Source organism: Strongylocentrotus purpuratus, unplaced genomic scaffold (assembly GCF_000002235.5).
Source record: "Strongylocentrotus purpuratus isolate Spur 01 unplaced genomic scaffold, Spur_5.0 spur5_scaffold_20, whole genome shotgun sequence".
Taxonomy (NCBI): Eukaryota; Metazoa; Echinodermata; class Echinoidea; order Camarodonta; family Strongylocentrotidae; genus Strongylocentrotus; species Strongylocentrotus purpuratus.
Window position 1 is genome coordinate 19,230,254 of NW_022145606.1, and position 27,222 is coordinate 19,257,475.

Below are 27,222 nucleotides of genomic sequence, written 5' to 3' on the forward strand. Positions count from 1 at the left end.
GATGTTTTCCATCTGTTTATAAAGTTAAAGAAGAAACAAATATGGGGAACATATATGTCATTATGACATTACAAGGAGGCGGCACACTGTCCCGATGACCAAACATTGAGTCCTATAACAAACTTACTTTCCACAGTTCCTTTCAGCTACTATACATAACCCACATAGTTAACTATAGTCCATTATACCATTCTACAATTCATATTTTGCTTTTAAACACAAGATATTTCACACACAAACAAAATAATATTTCAAAGGTCCTTTCAAAATTATTTTCAAAGTTCCTTACAGCTACTATACTGTACATACCAAAATTGGGAACCATAGTTCAATATACTATTGCCTTTTAAAATCATAATTGGTTCACCCTTGGTTCAAAACCTTTGTTCTAGATATTTTACAATTAAACAAATATTATAGCCAATAAGATACCAAATAAAACAATGACTAAAGGAAATATCTCGTGTAATGATAAATAAATATTCATTTTCTAATATCTATTTGCATTCTCATTCAGCGTAGTTAAGAAGGTCAGATAAACAGCAGTATTATACTTCAAGGCACTAGAAAAACATTTTGCTTGATTGTCATGATTAAGAATTTAAATATAAGCATGATTAAACTAAAGGAAAGCCAGCTATTTCCAAACATAAACAATAGGGCTTTATTTGTAATGTAACTTAATTTATGCATATGCTTTTGTGAAGCACTTCAATACAAATTATTTCATTCACCCAGCGTTCAAATAAATGTATCTTAATGGTCAGAACCAATTGCATACATTAGTTGTTAGGTAGGACAAACATTTTGGCCAAAATTTACAAAGGAGGTTTGTCGACAAACCTAGGTTTACGTGCGTCATATGACACGTTTCACTGCGTTTTTACAAACCAGGTTTGTAAAAAACGTGTCATATGATGCACATAAACCTAGGTTTATCGACAAACCTCCTTTGTGAATTTAGGCCTTTGGCTTTCCCTGCCTAACAAAAGTATGTGTATGCAATTTCTATTCTATTGAAATATAATTATTTGTAATAGGTAAATTAAATAATGTGCGTTGAGGCACTTAACTGTAAATTTGATTACATTCCAAAAATGGCATATTTATAGTAAAAACATATTGTTTAAAATATTCAACTACAAAACTATAGGTTTTTTTTTATATTTTAAAAAAAAAATAAATGTAATGCTTCCTGGGAGAAATTTCAATAACAGATCGATCAATCAATCTTATTTACTGGGTGTAAGCCACAAATATGTTTAAACTATTAAAACTCTAGGTGTTTAACTCCGAATTTTCCTTAAGTCTATTCAAATTTTTTGACCAAACTGTCCACACTGCAGCATCACAAGCAACACTGAAAATTGTGACGAGAAGTGAGAGAGAACATGGAAAGTCATATCAGGTAACATGATCACCTCATCACAAAGAAGATAGCTACAGTGGTTTGGGCATGTAACTAGATGGAAGAATAGTTTGGAAAATACCATCTTGCAAGGAGAAACTGATGGGAGAAGAAAGAGGGGCAGACTAACTAGGACATGGACTGATAACACCAAGCAGTGGATGAGAATGCCATTTGAATAAATAACAAGAACAACTGAAGACAGAAAGTCACGGAGAACCTGTGCCGCAGGTCCATTTCATTGTCGCCCCCAACAGCCTCCAAGCTTTGGGGCAGAGATAGATAGAAAATCGTGACATCCAACCTCAAAAGGGCACCAGTCATTGTAATCCAATCCAATGTTATAGTTATGGTGATAACTCCTAGATTTGAAGTCAACTCGCTGCAGTGATTGCCATTATATCCGGTCGATCGCTGTAAATGATAGAATAGGATGTTGGAGAATTGGATAATCAATGAGTTTGGCCATTATACATTTTAAATGATTTCTAATGGGGAAATTGTATTTACATTGGAAAGGTACATGTAGGTATTATGCATACCTAAATATAAAATTGAGTTTTAGTTGTGCAATTGCATTGTGACAGAAACTGCATGGAAGCGATTGCAGAAGGTTAATCATGTAGCAAAAAAGCATTGGCTTATACTGTGAGGTTTTGGAATCATCAAAGAGGTGGGAACCTGATCCTCTCAAGCTGAGAGACCATAAAAATCTGGTTTTATAGTGGAGGGGAAAATTGAAGACATTCAAACCTTTTTATTTTTTCACTCGACTGGATTTAACAATTGATTTGTAAATGGGGGCCACATTAAGAAAATGTAAGCATAAATGCAAGCTTGCAATTCTATACATCTTACATAAAACACAATTCCCATATAATTAAAGTGTACTAATCAACAAAATATATTGTGTTCCGTTTGTTAGGGGTTGCAAAATATGAGCTTCAAATCAGTGCTTCCACAAATCAAACTTCTGATTCTTTAAATAAGGGCCAGAATTTCCTTAGATTTTGCTCAATTTTCCTCAAATTCAGGTTTCAAGTTGAAATATACATTTCTTCCATGCCTCATATCAGACCAGGGGGGGCATTTCACAAAACTTGTCATCAGTGACAAATGACAATTGGTGTTATAAGCTACTGAAATCCTTGCTTCTGATTGGTTATCAGCAGATTTGTCAGTGATTTTTGTTATTTGACATTGAAAAAAGGATTTGTGAAACGCCCCCCTGGAGCTGTATGACACAAGTTGCAAGAAGTTCAAATATTACTTCTATGAAGAGATACTGAAAATTTAAATACACCTTCAAAAGCAAGTATAATACAAGCATATGTCGTCTCGACAAATCCACATGGTTTTTTATGGCCACCCAATTCCAATAATGCTCTATCTTATGTTGTTATCTGATGTATCACTTTATAGTTTTATAATTTTACCTTATTTTGTATTATTGATCGACTTATACTCTTATTCTGTTTTGTATATTTTATTGGAATTGAATAAACTGAACTTGAACTTGAAAAGTGACTTGTGAAATACTCCCCATACACATGTGCATGGTATAAGGCCGCATGGGTTATGTGCACAGGCTTTTATGTTATGCTCTATTTTCCCAATACTCCCTTTCTGTTAGCCCATAAAAAGGCTGGGTAAGGTTTTCTGAGGTTTATATGATACATTGTAGGTGTATACAAATTACTTTCCTTTTTTTAAGGTGATTGGTACATTAAGGTATGTATATTCAAAATCAATCTCCATTTTTAATAGACATGCATAGAGGCAAATATTGATTACTACATGGCACAAACCACATGCTTGAATTAGTTAACTGCAATCACTGTAAAACACATATCAACAGGAACGGGTGGTACCAGAGCCATCGATTAGGAGAGTTGGGCTAACCCGGTTCAAGTTGGGTACAATATGGCGAATACTGCTTTGTTGGGCAAGCACTAACGTGTTGTGACCAAGTAAAACCAAGTTGACCAAACTCTGTGTATTGATAGCTCTGGGTGAAACAAATGTACATGTATGCTGCCCTCAATGGACAAGAATAAACAACTTTAATTTCATCATTGACCATTCAATACAACTGAGACTACAAAGATAGTCACTAACGCAAACAAATTAAAGTGATTTCAGGAATGTTAATTGCTGGCGTGACTGCAATTCCTATAAACATAAAAGTGAAACTTCATTATTTTCTCAAATGATTCCTAGAATTTTAATTCCAAATAAGTTTATATTTAGAGGCCCGCAAACTTCCCTTGACCAGTATCATTTTGAAAGGTGCTTACATAGCTAATCAGACAGCAAGGTCTTTGTTATTTTGTGCATGCAGCATAGGCCTTTGCAGGAGAGATGGACATTATGGAGTGTTTCTACAGAAGGGCATACCTGGAAAAGTTTGAAAAGTAACAGTATGTGAAATCCAATGGGAACACACCGTTAGGCAGATTATTTGCAGCAGAGGAACTGTCACCGTGGAGTACTTATCATAGAGCTCTTTGATGGGTAAACCCTTAAGAGACGGCCATTTTACATTTTGCGATTTGGTTCAATAATTTTTCATTCATAGTTGTAAGAAATATAGCAAATGCACGAGTAGAGAGGGCAAACATAATGCACACAATGTATGCTTTTTTGTTGCAAGACTTAACTGCATTTGCTGCCATTAATTAACTAGATGGATGTTCGACTGCACTCAGTTGAAAATGATGCCTCGGCCAAGAGCAATTTTACAAACCAAAAACAGAAGCAATTTTTCAAATTCAATTTTGATTGCAATCCAATGTTCTCAGAGAATCGCGATTACAATTTATTTTTCATATATACATGTATGACCCTCTGACCTTTGACCTTGTGACCCCAAAATCTTATCAGTTCATCGGCGCTGCAAGATACACAGACGACCTAAGTTTGGCGGTAATCCATTAATCCGTTCTTGAGATAATGCGATCATGAGAACGAGACAAACAGACGTAAGGACGGACAGACAACCCAAAATCAAAATGCCTCTGGATAGCTATTCCATAACGGAGGCATAAAAAGATTCCCCCCTGAAAGTGCAAGTAAAAGTGTTACATACACATATCATCTTAGATCCTGTGTTGGAGCATCAGTAAATAGGATCTGCTATAAGGGGGTGCTGATCTATGTCTGGATCAATGGCTAGATCAGCTACTCCATGATCAATGACCTCATGAACATCCTTTACCACTGGAACTTCATACACATCATCACGATCAGGTGCAAGAGCTAGAGTGAGATCTATATAGGCATGCATACATACACACACAAGAATATCAGGGCCCCATCTTATAAAGAGTTGATATTAATCGCAACTTATTCGCTGTCGACATCGATCGCAAGTATACACATAAGAGATAGGGGATTGCAAACTCTTTATAAGACGGGGCCCAGGATTGATTAGTAGGAATATATACATGCATCATCTTCGATATCATGAACCGATGAATAGGTCGATTGACTGCAATATGTTACTTCCAAAATAAACATATTTGAAAGTTTAGACTTACTGATTATTTCGAAAATGATGAATCCATTTTTTTTTCTTCAATTTCACCTTAAATAGGACCCCAACATTTTTTTCAGCAGATAGATCTCATCTCGAGAGGAAAAACAAAATTTGAAAATTTGATCCCAAATTGACAGATTCAACGGTCCACGAAAACGGTGATGATTATACATTGATATGTTTTTTAGTAGGTTAGTAATATGTGAGTTAGTATTCAATGAGTACATTACATGCAACAGAAACCAGTCAATGCTTTTGTACTTAAAAAGAGAGGTTATCTCTCTCTCTTCACTTTGCAGGCAGAATCTAGTAAGAATAACCATCATGATCATACCCCTCCATTTTCAGACTCTAAATTTTAGAAAAAAGGACACCCTTTTCTGCTAAAAACTTTAAAACTTCTACATACTAAAGATCTAAACATAGAAAGTCACCATTTATTTAAAGGTACTGCCCCATGACTAAGCATAAATCTAACTACTAGGCAAACAACATGGACAGTTGTTTGCAAATTGCCCTCAAATATTGAAAGGGCAGAACAAGTATTGACTTAAGGGTGAGACTGAATTGACCAATCTTATCATTGTGTTCATAATATGAAGTGATAACAATGTCAAAGTCACTTGTTTACTTTCACATTATCCTTTCTTCTATTTATTATCAATGTTATTATCATTATCATTATTATTATCACTAAAATCATTAGTATTATTATTATCATTGTTAGTGGTATCATTATCATTGTAATTATGTCAATCACTATTATGATTATTACTATTATCATCATTGTTATTGTTATTATAATTAAGTTTATCATTATTATTATTTTCATAATCTTTAATATTATTATCATTACTATCATCATCATCATCATTATTATTATTATTATCATTATTATTATTAGGTGGAAACCTTTTGCTATATACCATGTCTTAATATTCATTAAAACATTGCCATTTACCCCAAAAATGACATTACATGCAAATGAATACGATAAACTTTACATGTACAAAAGTCCTTTTGTTCGTTTCAACAAACACAAATTGATACATTCCATTTCATGGGGTAAAATACAATAAATGTTGTGATTGAAATTTGTTAAATGAATGGCTATTGGAGAAATGTAAATGTAATGAATGGATGGATCAACGAAAACAGAGATGAGGCTACATCCATCTACTGACATCTTTAAAAATAAAACACTAACATAGTTTAAAGTAAACTAAAAATCCCAACCACAGTTAACTAATGATGTACAAGGGTTAAAGGTCAATTAGGTCAGACAGAGGGGTTTATATGGATAATTATGACAGGATATGTTTATAGATGTATAGGTAAATTGTTGGGTCATACCGAAAAAAATCAAAGCACATCTGGGACTGCATCATACACCTAAGGGTTTTTAATGAAATATAACACTCAAAATAAGGCTTCTTTTCAGTGTAGGTTAAAGTAAAGCATGACAATAACATAACAAAGCAATTAACTCATAATCAACAACATGCATATTAATGCATACAAGAGAAAACAATGCCCTGCGACAGAGGAGTAATGACGTCAAAACTTTAAGAAGCCTGGCTCCATGTAAACAGTCTTTATTCCAAGTGCTTTCAGTCTATTTTAATCTTCTCCTCCGTCAAAGAACATTACTTATTGTAGAGTTTTGTGCATATTATTGCATTCAAACATATTATGAGCAAACAAAAGATACAGTTTTCAACAATAAACGCAAGCACATGTGCATTTAGTTTGGAATATATTAGTGCAAGTGGTGAGAACACTTCCTATACACACTCATAAAGGGACATGCATTTTACAAGGCGAGCATCTTTGGTTCACTATAATACAGCTTGAGCAAACAACAATATTGAGTGATCACGCTTCTGCGTCTATGTGAGGCTCTATCACACCATCCGTATAACGTTAAACTTGTAACCCTAATAAGAAAACCTGATTTTTCGTCAAACAACTGTTTAACCTCTCTATTCGATGCCATTGGTGAACTTTGTATTTGAGTGGTGAAGTCAGTGAAAACGATAAATACATATACAAAGAATAATGTTTGTGTGACAATTGATTGCAGCTTATAAAATTTGACAGCTCTGTTTTTAAACAAATTGGTAACATATTACATGCCGTGTTTGTACACCACTCATTTCTTCATATAGGGATTCCTTATAAATGAATATGTGACCATGTGTGAGTTTTGCAGAGTAACCTTTGAAGGTGACCACTCTCTGGTTTGATCAAGCTGATATACCGCTATTCCACATTAGAAGATTTTTGTAAAACTGGAACAACAATGGAATTTGTTAACATTACTATGCCTAACAGGGCCTCAAAATAAATGCGGCACAGTTTTTGTATTCAGTAGGCTTGCCGATGCACCATGTGAGAGAGAGAGGGAGGATTGAAGAGTCCTGAAAAGGACTCTCGGTAATCTTTCTTGAGGGTGTGTAGTCCTGAATTGTTGTTGTTGTTTTAGTTTTAAGGGCGTGTGTCATTCAATTGTGAATATTTACGCCGGAAAAGGACTGTTGGTGTAGTCTTGAAAAAGACTGTTGGTGATTTTTATTTAATTGGTTTGATATTTTGAATTGATGTCATTTCTTTTTGTGATCATCATCAAAAGTATACAGCTAAAAATAGAAGAAGTTATGTTTCCCTCCTCAATGGTCATTAAATCATACCTCTAACCCTAATGTTTTGCATACAAGGCATTACTCTGCTCATAGTTGAGTGACAGTGTGTATAATTTTCATACCATTATGGATTTATGGCACCAAGTCACGCTACAAGAGCAATTAAACAAACAAGTTCTAGAAATTTCATCTCAAATGCACTATTTCAGCAATACTGAACACCAACTCTCACCTACATGTACACTGTAGATGTACCCTAGGAACTATATATGATGAAATGAGTTAAGATTCTTACCTTCTACTATCTTGTGATAGGAGAAATGGAGATAGAGGAGGAATAACAGATGGATGGATGCTACGATGCCTGCTATAATCAGCTTCTGAGATTTGGCCGTTGTTCTTGAAATATATACCATAACCTGTGTGTGAAAGAGAGAGAGAACGAGATGGTAGCGAGGGAAAAATGATGTAGAGAGAGAGAAAGATGATAGGGAGAAAGAGATTAGGTAGCAAGAGATAACAAATGATATACTAAATAAGAATTTGATAAACAAAAAAATGCAAAAGATTTGATTTGAAAAATGTTCAACACAATTTTGTTGACGATGTACTCAGAAACCTTTTTAAAAGATTAACCTAAATATACCTTATATTTAAACACAATATTAATAAATATCTAAAATGCATAAATTGAAATAAAGTAATAACATAACCAAATTTTCTTTTAAAACTAGATGGAACTTTGACTGCGCGCAGTCAAAAATGATGCCTCCGCCATAGAGCAATTTTACAAACCAAAACAGAAACAATTTTTAAATTCAAGTTTGATTGTAATCCATCTGTGGGTTTTAATGAAAATGCATGCACAAGCTATTTTTGGCATACATAATGAGCCATGTGACCTTTGACCTTCGACCTGGTGACCCCAAAATCTAATCAGTTCATTTGCTCTGCAAGATACATACATGACTTGAGTTTGATAGTAATCTGTCTATTTGATCTCATGATAATGCAATCACAAGCTATTGTTGGATACATAAAGACCCCTGTGACCTTTGACCAGGTGACCCCAAAATCGAATCATTTCATTGGCTCTGCAAGATACATACATGACCTGAGTTTGGCAGGAATCCATCAATCGGTTCTTGAGATAATGCGATCACAAGAGGGCGCTGCTCGGTAGCGACCACCTTTGGCTTTTTCTCTCTGTTTTGACTTCAACTTTTTCCTGTTTTTTTCACTTGAAACGATGTGTTAATGTTTATTCATCTCTCATCATGTCAGGTGAAACTCTTGTATTGCGTGTATATGCGCTTGTATTTGTCTTGTTCATCATTTCCTGTCATTTTGTGGTAATTGCTGAACACCCTGTTCCGCCGAATGGACTCACATACACTCGTTCTGATCTACTCGCACTCCGCCCGCGAGTACCCGTATCTCGGCCTGATGGATACGAACACTTTCCCCGGGAGATTAAGCCGAGAAAGCGCGGGAAAAGAGGAGGGACGCGAAATCGCGTTCGGAATCGTAAGTCAAAACCACCACTTCCAACAATTTTACTCGGAAATGTCCGCTCGATACGCAATAAAATGGATGAACTTCGCACTAGTACCCGTTCTCTTTATGAATATCGAGAATCATGTTTGCTCTGTTTTTCAGAGACGTGGTTAAATCAGTCTATACCCGATGAAGAGGTAGACATGGGAAACTTTCATCTGGCCAGATCAGATAGGACAGTTGATTCCGGGAAATCTAGGGGTGGAGGCGTCTGCATGTATATCAATAAGCAATGGTGTAATGACTGGACAATCAAGGAAAAACTGTGTACCCCAAATATTGAATTTATGATTGTTGGACTTCGCCCTTTCTACCTGCCGAGAGAATTTAGCCAGCTATTTGTGATGGTTGTCTATATCCATCCTGGAGCAGACGTGAGGGAGGCTAGTCAGGTAGTTGCTAATAGGATAAACCGTTTGGAAGCTATTTCGCCTGATAGCCCGAAATTTGTCATCGGGGATTTTAATCAGTGCACACTTGAAAATGTTTTGCCTACTTTTGATCAGTACGTTACGCAACCCACGCGTAACGATGCGACTCTAGATCGTTGCTATGGAAATGTTCCCAGGGCATACACAACAAAGGCATGTGCACAGCTCAGGGCATCCGATCACAACAATGTCTTACTAATGCCGTTGTATAAACAGAAGCTCAAAAGAAATAAGCCGGCAACAAAAGTTCGTCAGTGCTGGACCGAGGAAGCAATAGATGAACTTAGGGGATGTTATGAATCAACGGATTGGAATCTGTTCTTCGAATCGCACAACACAATGGATCAGTCGGTCGATGTACTTTCTGAGTACATTCGATACTGTGCTGAGACAATAATACCCGTGAAGGAACAAAGAGTTTATGCTAATGATAAACCGTGGGTCAGGAGTTCGCTGAAGAAGCTGCTACGGGAAAAAAGAGAGGTGTTCGGGAGCGGCGATCGTAGTCAGCTAAAAGAAGTTCAAACACGGATTGACCGAGAGATTAAGTCTTGTAAATTGGCTTATAAACGCAAACTTGAACGTAACTTTTCGCAGAACAACACTCAGGCAGCATGGCGCGCGATGGAATCTATTACCGGATACAAAGGCAAGAAAAAGCCAGTTGACTTTTCTGCAGACTTTGTCGATGAACTTAACCGTTTTTATGGTAGATTCGAAGTACATGACTTTCGTAAGGAAAACAGTGAATTGAAAGGTCACTTAGAATACTTAATTTCACAGATTAATGGTGGTAATAATAGAATATGTGTAACTGAGGAGAGTGTCAGAAAGGTACTAGGAAAGGTAAAGGTAAACAAAGCAACCGGCCCAGATGGCATTTGTAATAGACTACTGAAGTGTTGTAACCAACAGTTAGCTCCATTGTTATGTCGTATCTTTCAAATGTGCTTGGATACAGGGGTTATCCCCAAACTGTGGAAGACTTCCACAATTATACCTATCCCTAAGAAAAACAAAGCTAAGGAACCAAATGATTTCCGGCCGGTGGCGTTAACATCAAACATCATGAAATGCTTTGAAAGGCTCTTTCTCGTCGAATTGTTAAAAGAATCACAGGGTCTAATAGATCCATATCAGTTTGCATATCGGTCAAATAGAAGTGTTGAAGATGCTACCCTTGTTTTTCTCCACAAGATATATGAGCATCTTGATCATGCTAAATCGTACACTCGTTCACTTTTTGCGGACTTCTCGAGTGCGTTCAACACGATCGCTCCTCATTGTCTGGTACGAATGTTAATTGATATGAATGTGAATCCGAGACTTATTCCATGCATCCAAAATTTCCTCAGTTCAAGAATCCAGTCAGTCAAAGCTGGGAATCATCGGTCAAATGAAATGATGACCCACATAGGTGCTCCACAAGGTTGCGTTTTATCTCCCGTTCTTTTCTCGTTGTACACAAGTAATTGCACGAGCACCAAATCCTCTTGCAGTTTAGTTAAATATGCTGATGATACTGTGGTAACAGGCTACCTGTTCAATGACCCTCATGAATACATCTCCCAAGTTGAAGACTTTGTGCTTTGGTGTGACAACCATTACCTATCACTGAATACTAGTAAAACCAAAGAAATTGTCGTTGACTTCCGGAAAGGCAATACAATACATGAGCCACTCCGTATTCATGGAGACGTCATTGAGCAGGTACATGAGTACAAATACCTGGGAACAATCATTGATGATAAGCTTTCTTGGAAGCAAAACTGTCTGTCTGTTCAAAAGAAAACAAACACAAGGATGTTTTTCTTACGGAAACTAAAGAGCTTTCATATCGATAGAACCATCCTGAAGCTCTTCTACCAATCGATCATCCAAAGCGTAATGACATTCAATCTGATCTGCACTTTTGGTAACATGTCAAACGAGCAAAAGGGAAGAGTAGACCGAACTCGAAGAGTCGCACAGAGGGTTATAGGATCAGATCTGCCCCCTGTTCCAGCACTTTATGAAAAACGCTTACTTGCAAAAGTTAAAGTTATAATGAAAGACAATACTCATCTTCTCAATGATTGTTTCAGGTTCAACCGTTCTGGAATAAGACTGTGCCCTCCCCGTACTCGCCTTTCACGCTCTCGTAATTCATTCATCCCTAATTCCATACATGTGTATAATTCAACTGTGACGCGATAAATGTATACATAAGGCTACCTACCTATCCTTATAATCGTATATTTCCTACTGGATTTGAAATTGCTATTGTTGATTTTGAAAGCTGTCCGTTTGATTGCACTTCAATAGCTGATATTGAAGTGCAATTAAACGGATAGCTGGAGACTGTGGATCGGGAGCTAGCGGATGGGGGGGGGGGGGAGCTGACGGGAAATGAAATATCATATTATGAAACATTTTAATTTATGACGCATGTTACTTATTCATACGACTGTGCCGGTAAATTGTTAACTTAACTTTTTCAATCGTTAAGAGTTCATTTTACTGTAAAAGTGTTGCGTAATTATATCACGTATTTATAATTATGAAATCTGAATGTAAATGTATTTATTATTGTTATTTTTCTGCAAATCCAAACCATCTGTGGATCGGGAGCTAGCGGATGGGGGGGGGGGGGGGGGGTGGTGGCGAGAAATACTATATTATATTATGAGACATTTTAATTTATGACGCATGCTAAATGTAGGCAATAGGAAATTGAGGGGCATAATGCACACTATAAACAGTTATCCATATTTATGTACATAGTTTTCTATTGTTAAATGTTATATTACATTTTCTATCATTTGTATTTTACTGTCAAAAAAGCCATTGGAAGCAAAATTTCTATGTAATGTTTGCATGCATGGACCAATAAAATAATCTTGAATCTTGAATCTTGAATCTTGAAGCTATTTTGCATTCATAATGAGCCGTGACCTTTGACCTTTGACCTTGTGACCCCAAAATCTAATCAGTTCATTGGCTCTGCAAGATACATCCATGACTTAAGTTTGGCAGGAATCCATCAATCAGTTCTTGAGATAACGCGATCACGAGCCATTTTCGCATACATAATGAGCCCTGTGACCTTTGACCTTGGATCTCGTGACCCCAAAATCTAATCAGTTCATTGGCTCTGTGAGATACATACATGACTCAAGTTTGGCAGGAATCCATAAATCGGTTCTTGAGATAACGCGATCACGAGCCATTTTCGCATAAATAATGAGCCCTGTGACCTTTGACCTTGGATCTCGTGACCCCAAAATCTAATCAGTTCATTGGCTCTGTGAGATACATACATGACTCAAGTTTGGCAGGAATCCATAAATCAGTTCTTGAGATAACGCGATCACGAGCCATTTTCGCATAAATAATGAGCCCTGTGACCTTTGACCTTGGATCTCGTGACCCCAAAATCTAATCAGTTCATTGGCTCTGTGAGATACATACATGACCCAAGTTTGGCGGGAATCAACCAATCGGTTCTTGAGATAACGCGATCACGAGAACGGGACGTACGGACGGACGGACAACCCAAAAACATAATGCCTCCGGCTACTTTGTAGCGGAGGCATAAAAATTATAAAGTGGTCGTCTTTAAATTTGGCACCAATTGGACCTTCCATGGCCGAGACTTAAAGCTGTCTGTCCCCTGGTTGCTTGCTTACAAGCATAAACATGCTTTTTAGCAGTCAGGTAAAACAAACGATGTCTTATGTCTTTTGGCAAGACATTAATCTACATTTGCCACGCAATACCTAAGAGAGAAATGTGGACCCGGTAGGATGACGAAAGCATTTGTGTCAGTTATTACCTATGTCCACACGGTGACCATATGGTAGGAATACTCCCCAGGGAGTGGAGATGGTGCATATTGTGCGTGGTTGAATCCGATGATTGGGGTTATAATCTCTGTAAATCGCTTTAAGAGACGGTGTTCCGTATTAAGTGCTATATAAATCCAAATTATTATTATCATTATATTCTTACCATTTTAGCTGCAGATAATCCACCAAAAACTCCCCACATTGAGTAGAATAAGGTGTGTGAATCACTATGAAGGGCTGTACCCATAAACAATACTATGCAGTATGAAGACATAGCATAACCCTGAAAAGAACAAAGGAAAATATAAATTGAGCTGAACCACAATAATAATTTATGCATGCTTAGTTAAGTCTAGTACTACTACAACAAATGTATGTTTAGAATTATCATTTGCCAAAACTGCTTATACTCTGGTACATTTCGAATATGAATTAACAACTGCTTCTAAAACTACAACTACTACTACTACGGTTTGATGCCGTTTGGTCAGCATACAACCAGTTCCTCTACTACCCAAGTGTTCAATTCCCATATGTTCTACACCTGCCTGTCGACTACCGTGTGAGTCAAAAAAAAGTTTACACCTAGAAAATTGCTAATTATTTTAAAAATCATCTATGAACAGTAAATTATTATACATCTTATGAAAGAGTGTTTTATCCCAAATCATTTGTTATCATTTTTGTGAGGTATGTGTTCACGTTTGGATGAACATGAGGCATTGTTTGCAAGAGTGTAAAAATTGTTACATATCAGGGAATAATTTTCCTGGTATCGCATCGCAATTTGCTATGTATTTTTGCATGACTGCTATACAAAATATCTTTTGTGCAGCAGTTTTCTTCCATAGAAATGTACAGAATTTCATTTGAAATATTTATCCATCGGCTGAAATTGCTAATCAAAAAATTTGAGGAAAATTATTCCCTGCATATATATTATTATATACATTGTGTTTCATATTGTACCTTTGAGAAGGAAATAAATGTTAATAAATAAAAAATAATAACAAAAAATACTTACAGTCAATGTGAGTACTTGTAGGAAAGTGATGAATGTATTACAGACGTATGAAGCCGTGTAGAAGAGTAGAGAAGCCAGAAACCAGTAGCCAAAGCAGATCCCTACAGAGGATCCCATCAAGGTACCTTCTTTCTGTAAATCAAACATTCAATCTTTACATAGTAAGATATCATTCAATTCAATTCAATTCAATTCAAGGTTTATTAATGACATGTGTCGCAGCCTAATGGCTGGATTGGTCATGTGCAAAATTACATATACTCATTACATTACATAATCATACTTTAGTGAGGCACAATGTCTTAGTGGAACAGCAGTGGTCTTGCCCAGGCGCGGATCCAGGATTTCTTAGGGGGGGGGGCCCAAATTTGAAAATATGCGAGCCAAATATTGGTACGTAATGGTGACCAACAGTGACGTGATGCGGGGGGGGGGGTCGGTGCAGGGAGGGGCGAATTTCCCCCTCCCTCCTCCGCGAAACGCGGAAGCTTTGACGTTTCATTTAATTATTAGAAAAAGAAGACGGTTCGTTGTACCGTTCTCGAAAATAAATCTCGTCTGAATTTAGTTTTTGCCCTCTCGCGCGAAGCGCGGAAAATTTTAGGATTTATTAAATTATTAGAGAAAGAAAACGATTCGTTGTAGAGTTCTCAACTCTAAATTCTCGTCTGAATTCATGTTCCCCCCTATCGCGCGAAGCGCGGAAGCTTTTAAGTTTCCTTAAATCATTAGAGAAACAAAACGGTTCGTTGTACCGTTTTCGAAAATAATCCTCGTCTGAATTTAGATTCTCCCCCCCCCCTCCCGCGCGAAGCGAGCTTTTACGTTTCATTAAATCATTAGAGAAACAAAACGATTCGTTGTACAGTTCTCGAAAATAATTCTCGTCTGAATTTAGTTTTTCCCCTCTCGCGCGACGCGCGGAAAATTTTAGGATTTATTAAATTATTAGAGAAAGAAACGATTCGTTGTACAGTTTTCGAAAATAATTCTCGTCTGAATTTAGTTTTTCCCCTCTCGCGCGACGCGCGGAAAATTTTAGGATTTATTAAATTATAAGAGAAAGAAAACGATTCGTTGTACAGTTTTCGAAAATAATTCTCGTCTGAATTTAGTTTTTTCCCTCTCGCGCGACGCGCGGAAAATTTTAGGATTTATTAAATTATTAGAGAAAGAAACGATTCGTTGTACAGTTTTCGAAAATAATTCTCGTCTGAATTTAGTTTTTCCCCTCTCGCGCGACGCGCGGAAAATTTTAGGATTTATTAAATTATAAGAGAAAGAAAACGATTCGTTGTACAGTTTTCGAAAATAATTCTCGTCTGAATTTAGTTTTTTCCCTCTCGCGCGACGCGCGGAAAATTTTAGGATTTATTAAATTATTAGAGAAAGAAGACGATTCGTTGTACAGTTCTCGACTCTTAATCCTCGTCTGAATTCAGGTCCCCCCCCCTCTCGCGCGAAGCGCGGAAGCTTTTAAGTTTCATAAGATTATGAGAGAAAGAAGACGATTGGCTGAACAGTTCTCGACTCTTAATCCTCGTCTGAATTTCGATTCTCCCCCCTCCCGCGCGAAGCGCGGAAGCTTTTATGTTTCATTAAATCATTAGAGAAACAAGACGATTCGTTGTACAGTTCTCGACTCTTAATCCTCGTCTGAATTTAGTTTACCCCCTCCCCCTCCTGCGCGATTCGCGGAAGCTTTGACGTTTCATTAAACTATTGAAGAAAGAAGGCGATTCGTTGTACCGTTCTCGACTCTTAATCCTCGTCTGAATTCAGGTCCCCTCCCCCCCCCCCTCCCGCGCGAAGCGCGGAAGCTTTTAATTTTCATTAAATCATTAGAGAAAGAAGACGATTCATTGTACCGCTCTCGAAAATAATCCTCGTCAGAATTAAGTTCCCCCCCCCTCCATTCCGCGCGAAGCGCGGAAGCTTTTACGTTTTATTAAATCATAAAAGATTGGTATAACCGTTCTCGCCTCTGAATCCTTGTCTGAATTTAGGTTCCCCTCCCGCGCAAAGCGCGAAAGCTTCACGTTTCATAAGATTATGAGAGAAAAAAGACGATTCGCTGTACGGTCTCGATTGTTAATCCTTGTCTGGGGCGGCGGCAAAGCCGGCCCCGGAAGCTCAGAGGTTTTAGGCGTTTAATTAAGGTCATATGAGCATATTTTTTTTTTGTATACCTTATTATTTCGTGACACTGGCAGGTAACTATTTGGTGTTGGGTCCAGGGGGCGGAGCCCCCCAAAATCAGGGGCTTTAGGAATTAAATTACCGTCAGATGAGCATCTAAGGGCCCGCCGTAGGGCCCTTGGTGGGATTCAGGGGGCAGAGCCCACGGAAGCTTAGGGGTTTTAGGCATTTAATCACGGTTAGATGAGCATATTTTGATGCCTCATTATTTGTTAACACTGGCAGTTAACTATTCTTTCTTTCTTGCTCTCATTCTATTTTATTTCTCTTTAATATACTTTTTCAAACAAAGTGTGGGGGGGGGGGAGAGCTCGAGGCTCCCGATCCCCACCGTACCTCGGGCCCTGACATGTAGGAATCTCAAGAATCATATTTCTTGCCTGGCTGCAAATTTAGGAATTGGTCATTTTCCAACAAACACATACAAACGTATAATTTACTAAAAAGTGAGGAAAAAGTGAGGAAATGATGTAATTTCAGCATTATTTGTAATCCACCGTTGTGGAATTAGAAATAAACCACATTTGAATTTGATTTCCACTAACCCCCCCCCCCCCCCTCCCTATCAGTACGCCAGTATCTCCTCTTTTCCTTTCCCTTTCCTTCCTTCTCTCTTATTTGTTTTATGGGGGGGGGGGGGGGGTCAACAGCCTGGGAGGCAAAGCCCTTTCGACCCCCCCGATCTCCTTCTTCCCCCTTTTCTTTTCTTCTTCCTCTTCTTTCTTTCCCTTTCTCTCCTCTTTCCCTTTCGCTTCTTTTCCTTTTTTCTCTTTTTTTTTTTTTTTTTTTTTTTTTTTGCGGGGGGGGGCCAAGGCCCGCTCGGCCCCCCCCCCTGGATCCGCGCCTGGTCTTGCCACTGGAAGTCCCGGGTTCAAAACCAATTTGATGCGGTAGTGTCCACTGGTAAGGAATTAATCCTCATTACCAAGAGAGGACTTAAAGCCGTTGGTCCCCTGGTTACTAACTTAGAGGCTGTTCACACCGGCAGAGATAGCGCGGTCTAGCGCGCGCTAGACCGCGCTATCTCTGCGGTGTGGAAGGTACAACGTCGTTTCGGTCCGCCCAACAGCGAGCCACGGCGAGCCAACACTGGAGCACCTCTTGGGGTGGTCCACGAGAGCGCGCTATCTCTGCCGGTGTGAACCCGAGCTACGATAGCACGCCGGATTTCATCGTTCTACACGCGGGGAATTTTATACTCATTCTATTTTGGTGCGATCTGAATCTGAATCGGTACAATAGGCCATTTTCGTAATGTAACCAAATTTAATGCATAAGTGTTTGTGAGGTGCCTCAATACAAATTATTTCATTCACCTGATAGGAACAATAGTATTTCAATAGTCAGAATGCAACTGCATATATTAAGTGTTGCTATATAGGTAGGTCAAGCCATAATGCTTGTCCAACCTGACAACAACTAATGTATGCAGTTTGGATTCTGTCTATTGAAATACTATTATTCTTATCAGGTGAATGAAATAATTTGTATTGAGGCACTTTACAAAGACGTATGCATTACATTTGGTTACATTACGAAAATGGCCTATTCAGAACGTCACGCGTCATGACAACAGGACCTCTCAAAAAAGGGGGTGCAGTTAGACCGCGCTATCTCACTGCGGTGTGGATCCGGCGAATGCCAATGGGCGGACCGTGGGTCGCGCTACGATAGCGCGATCCATGGTCCGCCCACGGTCCCCCCTTGCGGTGTGAACACGCCCTTACATACACACATGATTTCTTAGTATTCAGGTAAAACAAATGAACATTAAAACCGAAACCAACTTTGAAAGGTAGAGGTGTAGGTGCTGTGGTATAGTGGTTCATTCACTTGACTCTTAATCCAAGGGCTGGGGGTTCAAATCCCAGCCCAGGACTAACGTCCTTTGGCAAGACATTAATTCACCATTTGCCTCTCTCCACACAGGTATTATAGGTATCCGGTAGGATGGGAAAGTCATTGTAGCTTGCTGTGAGCATCTGAAAAATGGCACCGGGCTGGAATGTTCCCCAAGGAGTTGAGAATGTGCATGCATCATATGCAGGAAAGCCTATGACTAGGTTGATAGTACATGTCTATGAAGTGCTTATATTAGAAACAAAAGTGTCTATCAAGTACAATATAAACCTAGAATATCAAAATTAATAACTTGCTACAATTTGAGTAGTGGTGTTTTGTACGCAATAGGCAGCATAATTAATCAAATGGCGATCAAACAGACAGACATACACACATACAGACAAACACAGATACCTACCACAATGTGTCCAGAGTCTTTCATTCCATAGAGCAGTATGGCAATCAGAGTGAAGACCACCATGAGAGGGCCATACAGTTCACCCACTACCTTCTGAAAAACACACAAGCAATAAAACTATATCAAATGAAGATCATGATATGTAGAAGGGAAAAGAAACAAATTCTCAAAAGTTTATTACATTTTCCAACATGAATAGTTCATTGGCTGTACAGTAAAACAAATATAAAACAGGATTCTTCCCGACTACTGTTGTGTAAAATTACGTCTTATGCATTTTATATCTAGCCTCTATTTACTTCTGGCTGAGAGAGCATCATAATAACCAGGCCTCTCTAATGGTTCATGTTGCTTCATGATTTATTTTGCTAATGAGCGTCCACCATTGATTTTCTCGGACTGGTAGAATATCCAATACTTTTCCACATGACCTTCAGGAGACAATTTTTTTATAACAATATCAGTGATGTCAACTGCCCAATAATCCACTTACCTGCGGATTACCAGTGAGCTTCCTTGGTACAAACGAAAACAACAGCCTGCAAATTGGCAACAAAAACAGAGACGTGGAAGTTCAATAAATGTTATATTACATGCAGATGAGTCACATTTTCTTTATAATGTTAATATACATGTACACCTGTATGTTAATATACATGTATGTACATTGTATGTATATTTCATATAAAATACATGTATACCGGTACATCAGTGATGCATGTCAAATGTTGCAATTCTTTATTGATGAAGCATAACTTCTTACTCAAACATCCTTGCATGACGAGAGTATAACAACAAATATAACAATGCTCACATCTTATCACAAATCTTCTTAGATTGACAGGTAAAAATGGGGTTTCTTTTGGCCAAGTCATCATATCATACAGCTACAATAATTTTCAACTGAATGGAATAACTGACAGGTGGCATGACTCAATAAACAAGTTAGAATACGTTACTTTGGGTTTAAAGGGGAAGTCAACCCTGATATTAAGTTGGTTTGCACAGAAGAATGAGAGGAGCAGTTTGAGCAAATTCTGATTAAAAATAAGAAAGTTATGAAATTGCGATCAATTAAACTCAAATTGGCAACTACAGTATGTGACATATCTTGCGAGCTCCCGTCCCATAATTTCTCAAACTTTTACTGACATGTTAATACTCTCATTGGTCTGCTTATATATAAACCAACTTAATATCAGGATGGACTTCCCCTTTCACGAAGTTCTCCCCCCCCCCCCAAAAAAAAAAAAAAAAACAAAACAACAACAACAACAAAACAACAACAAACAAACAAAAACAAGTTCTATTGAGAAAAATCTGATTTGTACGTACCTTGCAACTACCACTTTGGGTTCAACATCGAAGTATGGTCTGAGGATATCAATGTTGCCATAGATGTCAAATGCCTTCCTGGCTTGCTTTCGACTGGCTTGCCATACCTACGTCATAACACAGAGAGAGAGAGAGAGAGAGAGAGAGAGAGAGAGAGAGAGAGAGAGAGAGAATGGTATCACAGTGGCCATGGCTTCCTGGCATAATGTATCCTCATTGGCTTACCCTACTAAGAAACACATGCTCAACACAGCAAAAGAAAACAATACAATTATATGTTGCAATTCTGAGAGAGAGATGTAAAAATAATTTATAGAAACGATTTTGTTAATTGATTGATGTAAATGCTCACTTATTTGAAATCAATTTACTGGGAGTAGCAAGCGCAGGGACACATGCCTCTGGGCAAGTGTTGTCTTTCACTTGTGTGCACCCTGACCCACTTGCTGCTCCCACTCTTGTTATTATTTCATATTCTTATTATGTACATGTATTTTGTCTCTTGCCATTGTTTTGTACATGTACCTGTGCTTTTTATAATTGGGCAAAATGAATGATGATTATAATAATAATAATAGATATTTAACTCTTTTCTGCTTCTGATTCAAATTCTGCACCGCTACCTTAAAGCCCTACTGCTCTACTTGTAGCTACTTGCTCCCTCTATATAGAAAACAATGCCTAAGCGGTGCCCGTTGGTCCCCCGTGATCCTCTTTTTCTTATGTTAATTGAGAGCTGAGTTGATGAGATAACCACCTGTCAGTGACCATGCTGGGTGGTCTAATCTCTCCTGGCCAAACTAGTGCAGACAAACTTTAATACAATTTTTGTAGGGTACATGTTCACATTGTGAATGTGACAAAAAACACCTGTGGCATTCTACTAGTTGACCAAAGCAAAAATATGTAACAAATATTTAATCATTTATACCGAATCTGCCATCTGGCCCTTCATAGCATCCATGAAGGTTGTTTCAGAGGTCTTCTCTGATTGGCTATTTCCATGATCTGCTTCATCGTCAGTTAGTTCAGGTGGTTGCCGTACCAACGAGGGCGTGGTCTCATCGTCCCTCTCAAGGTAGCTGGCGTCAGATAGATCAATCACTGCAGATGCATTCTGGGTATGTAAGATGGTGATACAGTATTATAATAATATCAACAATAATAATAAGAAGAAGAATAAGAATAATGATGATAATAATAAAAATAATAATAATAATGATAATAAGGTCTGGAAAGTGTAATGGACATAAAATAGAAATCATGAATTTATTCATAGTTATTCTCTGACCAAGCAGATAGTCTCAAATTGCCAACATCTACATGTATGTGTAGATCATAAATGGCAGGAATTAATTCCTTGAAATGCTAGAGCGCCACAGTGGCTGCCTTGCTAAAGCCAGGGTAATAATCAGGGCAGCGCCAAGAGCGTCACAACGTGACGGACATGTACCGATCTACTTCAAATTAGAAACAAGAATGTCTGAAATGAACAAAAATACAACAAATGACAATTTGAAAATGTTTATCTCTTGTTTTCATTATTTTCTGAACTAGAAATAGAAACGGTCTTTTTTATATTTTACTACGTACTAACTACTATGAGTTATGAACATGGTATCTTCTTACAGTGTACTTGCAATTTTTATTCCCTCATCGCCAAAGCAACCACAAGTTTCATCATCGTTTATAAATTGTTCGATGTCATTAATAAGACATGTTTTCGCGCCCAATTGGATGTTTGAATCATTTGTGCCACCACTCTCTTAGATCTTTACTTTTTCGAACAGTTTGAGTAGAAGTAAGCGGCTTACTTTTGCCTCACAATCTCTTTGGGTAATTCAGAATAAAATCTGATTGATCGTAGCAAAGACTTTATTTTATTAGCCGATAGTATCAAAATCATGAATTTGTGAAATGGGTTATCCTCCTCCTGACATCTTAGTCAGTCGCGGACAAAGATAACTGTCATGGAGCTGGTTTCATGAAATGACCATGTTGTCAGTGTACATGTAGCTTCATACTTTTAAAGACTACAGTGCAGTGCAGTGCTGTGTACTTGAAGATCCAATTTACTTGTAGTTAAATAAATAGGGACCGTCCTAGATCTATTACATTTAATGCAAACTTCACTGTCTTTACTTAAGTCCTAATCATATTCCCTCTTCACACAACCACAGCCCGCGCCCACAGACAAATGAATGCCAAATTTGAAATTAATTAGGTGTGCGGCTCGTTGATATCAATAACGACAACGTATTTATTTCAAATTATGACCAAGGGCAAGGTCCAAGCCCTTTACTTAAGCCTTAGCCTTCGGGCACAAACATCCTTAAATTCCATTATAATGTTAACTTAAAGCTAGTCATGTCGTCCTGACATGTCATCGCAATGTTATTGTATTTGTAATGTTACTGCATTGCACCGCGAGCTACTACTACAGCGAACTCTGATGTTCAAGCCCGGCGCTCCGGCTGGGCATGAGCACAACACTCCGTACATACGTGGATCACAACTCAGTCATCGGCTGCTATATTGCACAACATAAATTATAAGTTAAATCACCATATCATGTATTCACAACACATTTTAATAACGAATACACGAGAACGATGAATGATATTTTTCAATGAGACTGATCGACAAAACCCTTCAGAAAATGCATAATTTAAAGTGTGAACGATTTTACTTACCATTTCGTCGTTTTTCGCGTTCCACTCAGAAAAATTTGCCATGGTGGAAGTTTCAGGCTCGTACTTTAGTTTAAAAATGATATAATTATATATTTCAATTATTTACAAACTAGGCCTAATACCATTTTTTCAACAAAAAAAAAAAACACGAATTTATAATGTTATTAATTTTTGTTTACCATTTGAGAAACTACAGGGTAAAAAAAAAGTATTATCAGTCTTTGCATAAAATCGTAAAATTTAAAAAATGACGTAGCCCTACGTGATGATTGTTTATTATTTCTAGCAATAAATCTGGCATTTGCTTAGAACTAAGATTTCGAGAAGCGATATTTTCAGATTTTAGGGTGAGGTAGGGGGGGGGGAGCTGGCACGTAGCCAGAATTTGATGTTTGGGGGGGGGGGGGCACATACATGTAATCGATTAGAGGTATGCGCGTATTGGGGAATGTGGCTTGCTGCTCTACTTTTAAAAAAAAACTTCCCACGACATGGAATGAGTGTTCAGTGTGGGACGTACAGTGATAAATGCAAAGTTATTTCAGTATATTCGAAATGACTTCTAGGTAACTCCTTTTTCCTCCCACATCCTTATCCTTTATTCTTTCTCTTGCGTTTAGAAACATTGTATGAAGCGCATTATAAATGAAATGTATTATCAGGTGGGCTGTATATAATACAGATCACCTTGTGTTTTCGTTAGAATATTTTTCTTATTTCTAACCACTTTTTTGTTAGCACGATAACTTGAAAATGGCTCAATCAAATGCCTTGAAATTTGTATAGGCATGAGGAAAGAGCACAGGTTTTCAACCTTGACCTTGATTGATAACGTCATCCAGGCGCAATTTTGTGAAAATCAAAATATGATCATATCTTCATAACGAAAAGACATTTCTCATTCATATTTACCAGGATCAAGGTCAATATCAGTCCGGTCAATTTCACGTCAAAAAACGCGAGCGTACGCCATTATTAGCAAAAGCATTTCATAGAGAATCGCGCGCGCGTTTTCGTTTGTCACGGCCGAACGCAAAATAATTCATCCTGGATTTTTTTTGGACACAGTATTCCTCATGTTTTCCCGAACAATTTGATACCATGTTTATCTCTTTATGATCATTAATAAGGGAATGAGCGTCCGTTCAAGCTAGATAACGTCCGTGCGCGCGTGCTCATGTAATACATAGCATATGGGCAACAATTACATGCCTACACAAAACCCTTATGACTCTTTGGGATTGACGGGAACCCTCAATTCTTTTTCATATTCGGTTAGAGTATGAGTCGGAGATGTGATTCCATGTCTCATTTTGCCATTAAGTATATCTTGTCATCATCATATTGACCTTGGAACTCAAAATACGAATTTGCATATTATGACGTCAGCATATTTATGGAAAATTGATTGTATCTCTTTAAATATTGATTGATTCTCTTCTTAATGTTAATATCTTGTAGTTGAGGCAATTGTCTACAAGTTAACTGCATATTATTTTTCATTTTGATGACATCATAGTGAAATGTGCGATTAAAGGTAACTTGACAGATTTTCTTAATTTGCGTGTTAAGCCTGTGGAAGGTACCAATTTAGTTCAAATCATGGATCTACATGACATTAATCTTTGAGCACTATCTAGCTTAGTTTGTGCTCTATGTAGCTGAGACTATGGGCTATAAAAGTTGTGTCTTTTGTTCTTTGATCAGATGGTGGGATCATGTTGAAATTTTCAACTGAAAGTTAAATTCGCAAATGTTGTAGAACATTGTAGGAATTATGCATATGTCACGTTTGTCCTATTTGTGAAATATAAACGTTAGCAGTTGTCTAGTATTCAAATTAAACAAAGAAACCCCTTTACTTTATATACTTTACTGTCAGACACTATTGAGTGACTGACCAATTTTTTTCCTCTGGTAATAAAATACATTATATGAGCTTAAAGGGTACATGAGCATTTGTCCACATCAATAACCCACTTCTTGTAATGGCCCAAAATAATCCGATTGAATCTATGCGCAGCACAATCTAGGTAAACATGACGGGTAGAGCAATTCATGGAAGAAGATGAAATTGTGAAAATGCATTCTTCGTTATGTCAATTAGGGTCAAAGGTGTAACTGCTTATTGTATGGGGTCAATTGTCATATATCGTCTCAATCTATCTTACATAGATCCATAATGGTCAATATACTACACAGTTGAAACTTTTCATATGGATAGACCTTAAAGGTAAAGACCAGTTATGGTCATGCGATTGCATTGTGACAGAAACGTTGTGGAATCGATCAGAAAAGGTTGATCATATAGCATATAAGTATTGGTGTATACTGCGAGGTTTTGGAATCATCAAAATGATAAGAAATTTGGCCCAGTCTTCGTAAAGTTACAAGCACTGTACACAGAAAGATGTATATGGGAATATACGCACACGTGCGCGACATGTGCGTTTATCTCTCACAGACCATGTAGATAAACTAATTTACCAAACATATCAATTAGTAGGCGGTTTCCCGGCAAAATTGTTATCATCATGTATTAGTCAAAACATATTCTTTCACATGATTGGTAATAAGAGCTTCCATTTCATTTTTTGAAATTGGGGCGTTTTTCAATACTGGTTTTTACCTTTAATAGGAAGAGCATTTTAGAAGATAATATAAAATCGTGAAAATACATTCTTCATTATTTAAAACATTAGCATACGTATAACCTAAATTGTCAAAGTGACAAATTCAAGTTATTGTTATTCCCATTCATTATTCTGCCATTAATTTGTTCGCAGGATATCTCATGAATGAATAAAACCATTATCATGAAACTTGCCATGATGATAAATATTAGCATAACTTAGAATTGTGACACTTTTCAGTAACTCAAAATCATCGTGACGTCATCCAGGCGCTATTTTGTGGAAATCGACTTTTAATCATATCTTCATAACGAGTCATCAAAACTGAACCATATTTAAAACACACGAACTTCAGGTCAAGGTTCGACATAACATCTCATCAAAATCCGCGCGCGTCTGAATTTTAAAATGCTCAAATTCACTTTTTAATCAAAACAGAGTATGTTCTAGGCCATTTAAAGAATTTCGAAAATTATGCTCGCGCGTTTTTGCGTGTAACGCCATTTCACAACAATGAAACGCAATTTGTTGTTCTTTCATGATATTTCATAACGGAATGCGCGTCCGTTTAAATTTGAAATTTAAAGAAAATCCCAAATATGTCAACTAATGTATGACTAGAAACTGGTAATCTAACAGATGGCCATCGTACAAGTTATAGGTCAACTACAGATCGGGTGATTTATAAAAAAAATACAAATACAACTACCTCCATAGCAGCTGGGATATACCAGAGATTCGCCGGAAAAATAACGATGTTTTAATGACGTCACTATATGGACCATCATTGCCCAAGCAGACGACATCCCATAGAGAATGAACATAATTGCAAAGCTATTATTTGTCAAATTATAATGAGTTAAGTGTATATAAATGTAATGGCATGTCAAACCATTCAAAAGGGGATATGACCCGATTCTGCTAACTAAAATATTTTGCTTGTAAATACACAGGATTGGGTTAATTAACAATCAAAGAAACCAGACTTTCAAATTGAAAACCCCCTGGAATGATATTAAGGACGGAATTGTTCCCTCTTGAAACGCCGAACATACCCCGATGTGTACAGCTGAATATACAATGGCGTCTTATTTTGTTTACAAGCGACAGATTCCTTTATTTTTGTATCGCTGCATTTGTCATCAAAATAAAACCATGCGCGGGGTTAAGAGTGAGGCAATAGATTATACATTTAGCCTGACGGTAGTGAAGTAAGAGAAAGGACACAAGAAAAGATGAAAACACAGGCACTGAAAATGTGTGAGATGTCATGGGGCATCGTCTGCTTGTGCAAGTCATGTCCATACTGTGATCTCACATATCTCAGTAGCGTTCGGAGAGCTCTTCCGGTGCTATGCCCATGCTGTATTTAAGCGTTTTGTAATTTATAATAATCGTTACTTCGAATATTTCCAAGCATTGAATTTTGATAACCTTGTCGAATCAAAGTTTCAAATTTGCAATAATTGAAATAAATTTAGTTTTTAAAATCAATGAATATCAACTTTAAGATAAATTGCCGTGTGCACGAGGACATGTAATACAGAGCATATATAGGCAAAAACATGATTACACAAAATCCATCACAGCTCTTTGGGATGCACCTAGCCTTTTGACAAGGCCTCGTTGACTCTGGCTAAGCGGCTGAGATGAGTCTAGATACCCGGAGTGAACG

At 37.5% G+C, this 27,222-nt stretch overlaps 1 protein-coding gene across 3 annotated transcripts; it reads right to left on the reverse strand.

Moving 5' to 3' along the window:
• Nucleotides 1–1,753: 1,753 nt before the first annotated feature.
• Nucleotides 1,754–23,010, reverse strand: LOC578382 (protein YIPF3). 3 transcript variants are annotated; one of them, XM_030992997.1, is made up of 10 exons: nucleotides 22,915–23,010; nucleotides 21,153–21,338; nucleotides 20,222–20,328; nucleotides 19,380–19,425; nucleotides 18,887–18,979; nucleotides 14,428–14,559; nucleotides 13,567–13,686; nucleotides 7,884–8,007; nucleotides 4,497–4,678; nucleotides 1,754–1,822 (listed from the first exon to the last, which is right to left on the reverse strand). In XM_030992997.1, the coding sequence occupies exons 1-9, from the start codon at nucleotides 22,954–22,956 to the stop codon at nucleotides 4,527–4,529; spliced, it is 1,002 nt and encodes a 333-aa protein (XP_030848857.1). In that variant the 5' UTR covers nucleotides 22,957–23,010; the 3' UTR covers nucleotides 1,754–1,822; nucleotides 4,497–4,526. The 3 variants fall into 3 exon arrangements, with proteins under 3 accessions (XP_030848857.1, XP_030848859.1, XP_030848858.1); XM_030992999.1 differs by lacking the exon at nucleotides 4,497–4,678 and adding an exon at nucleotides 6,300–6,338; XM_030992998.1 differs by lacking the exon at nucleotides 4,497–4,678.
• Nucleotides 23,011–27,222: the final 4,212 nt, after the last annotated feature.

Coding starts and splice junctions, on each gene's coding strand:
- LOC578382 (XM_030992997.1), bottom strand. CDS start 22,956: ATGGCAAATTTTTCTGAGTGGAACGCGAAAAACGACGAAATG. Junction 20,329..21,152: donor AGGGCCAGATGGCAGATTCG/GTATAAATGATT, acceptor GTTATGACGTAG/GTATGGCAAGCCAGTCGAAA. Junction 13,687..14,427: donor TACAAGTACTCACATTGACT/GTAAGTATTTTT, acceptor TGTTCTTTTCAG/GGTTATGCTATGTCTTCATA.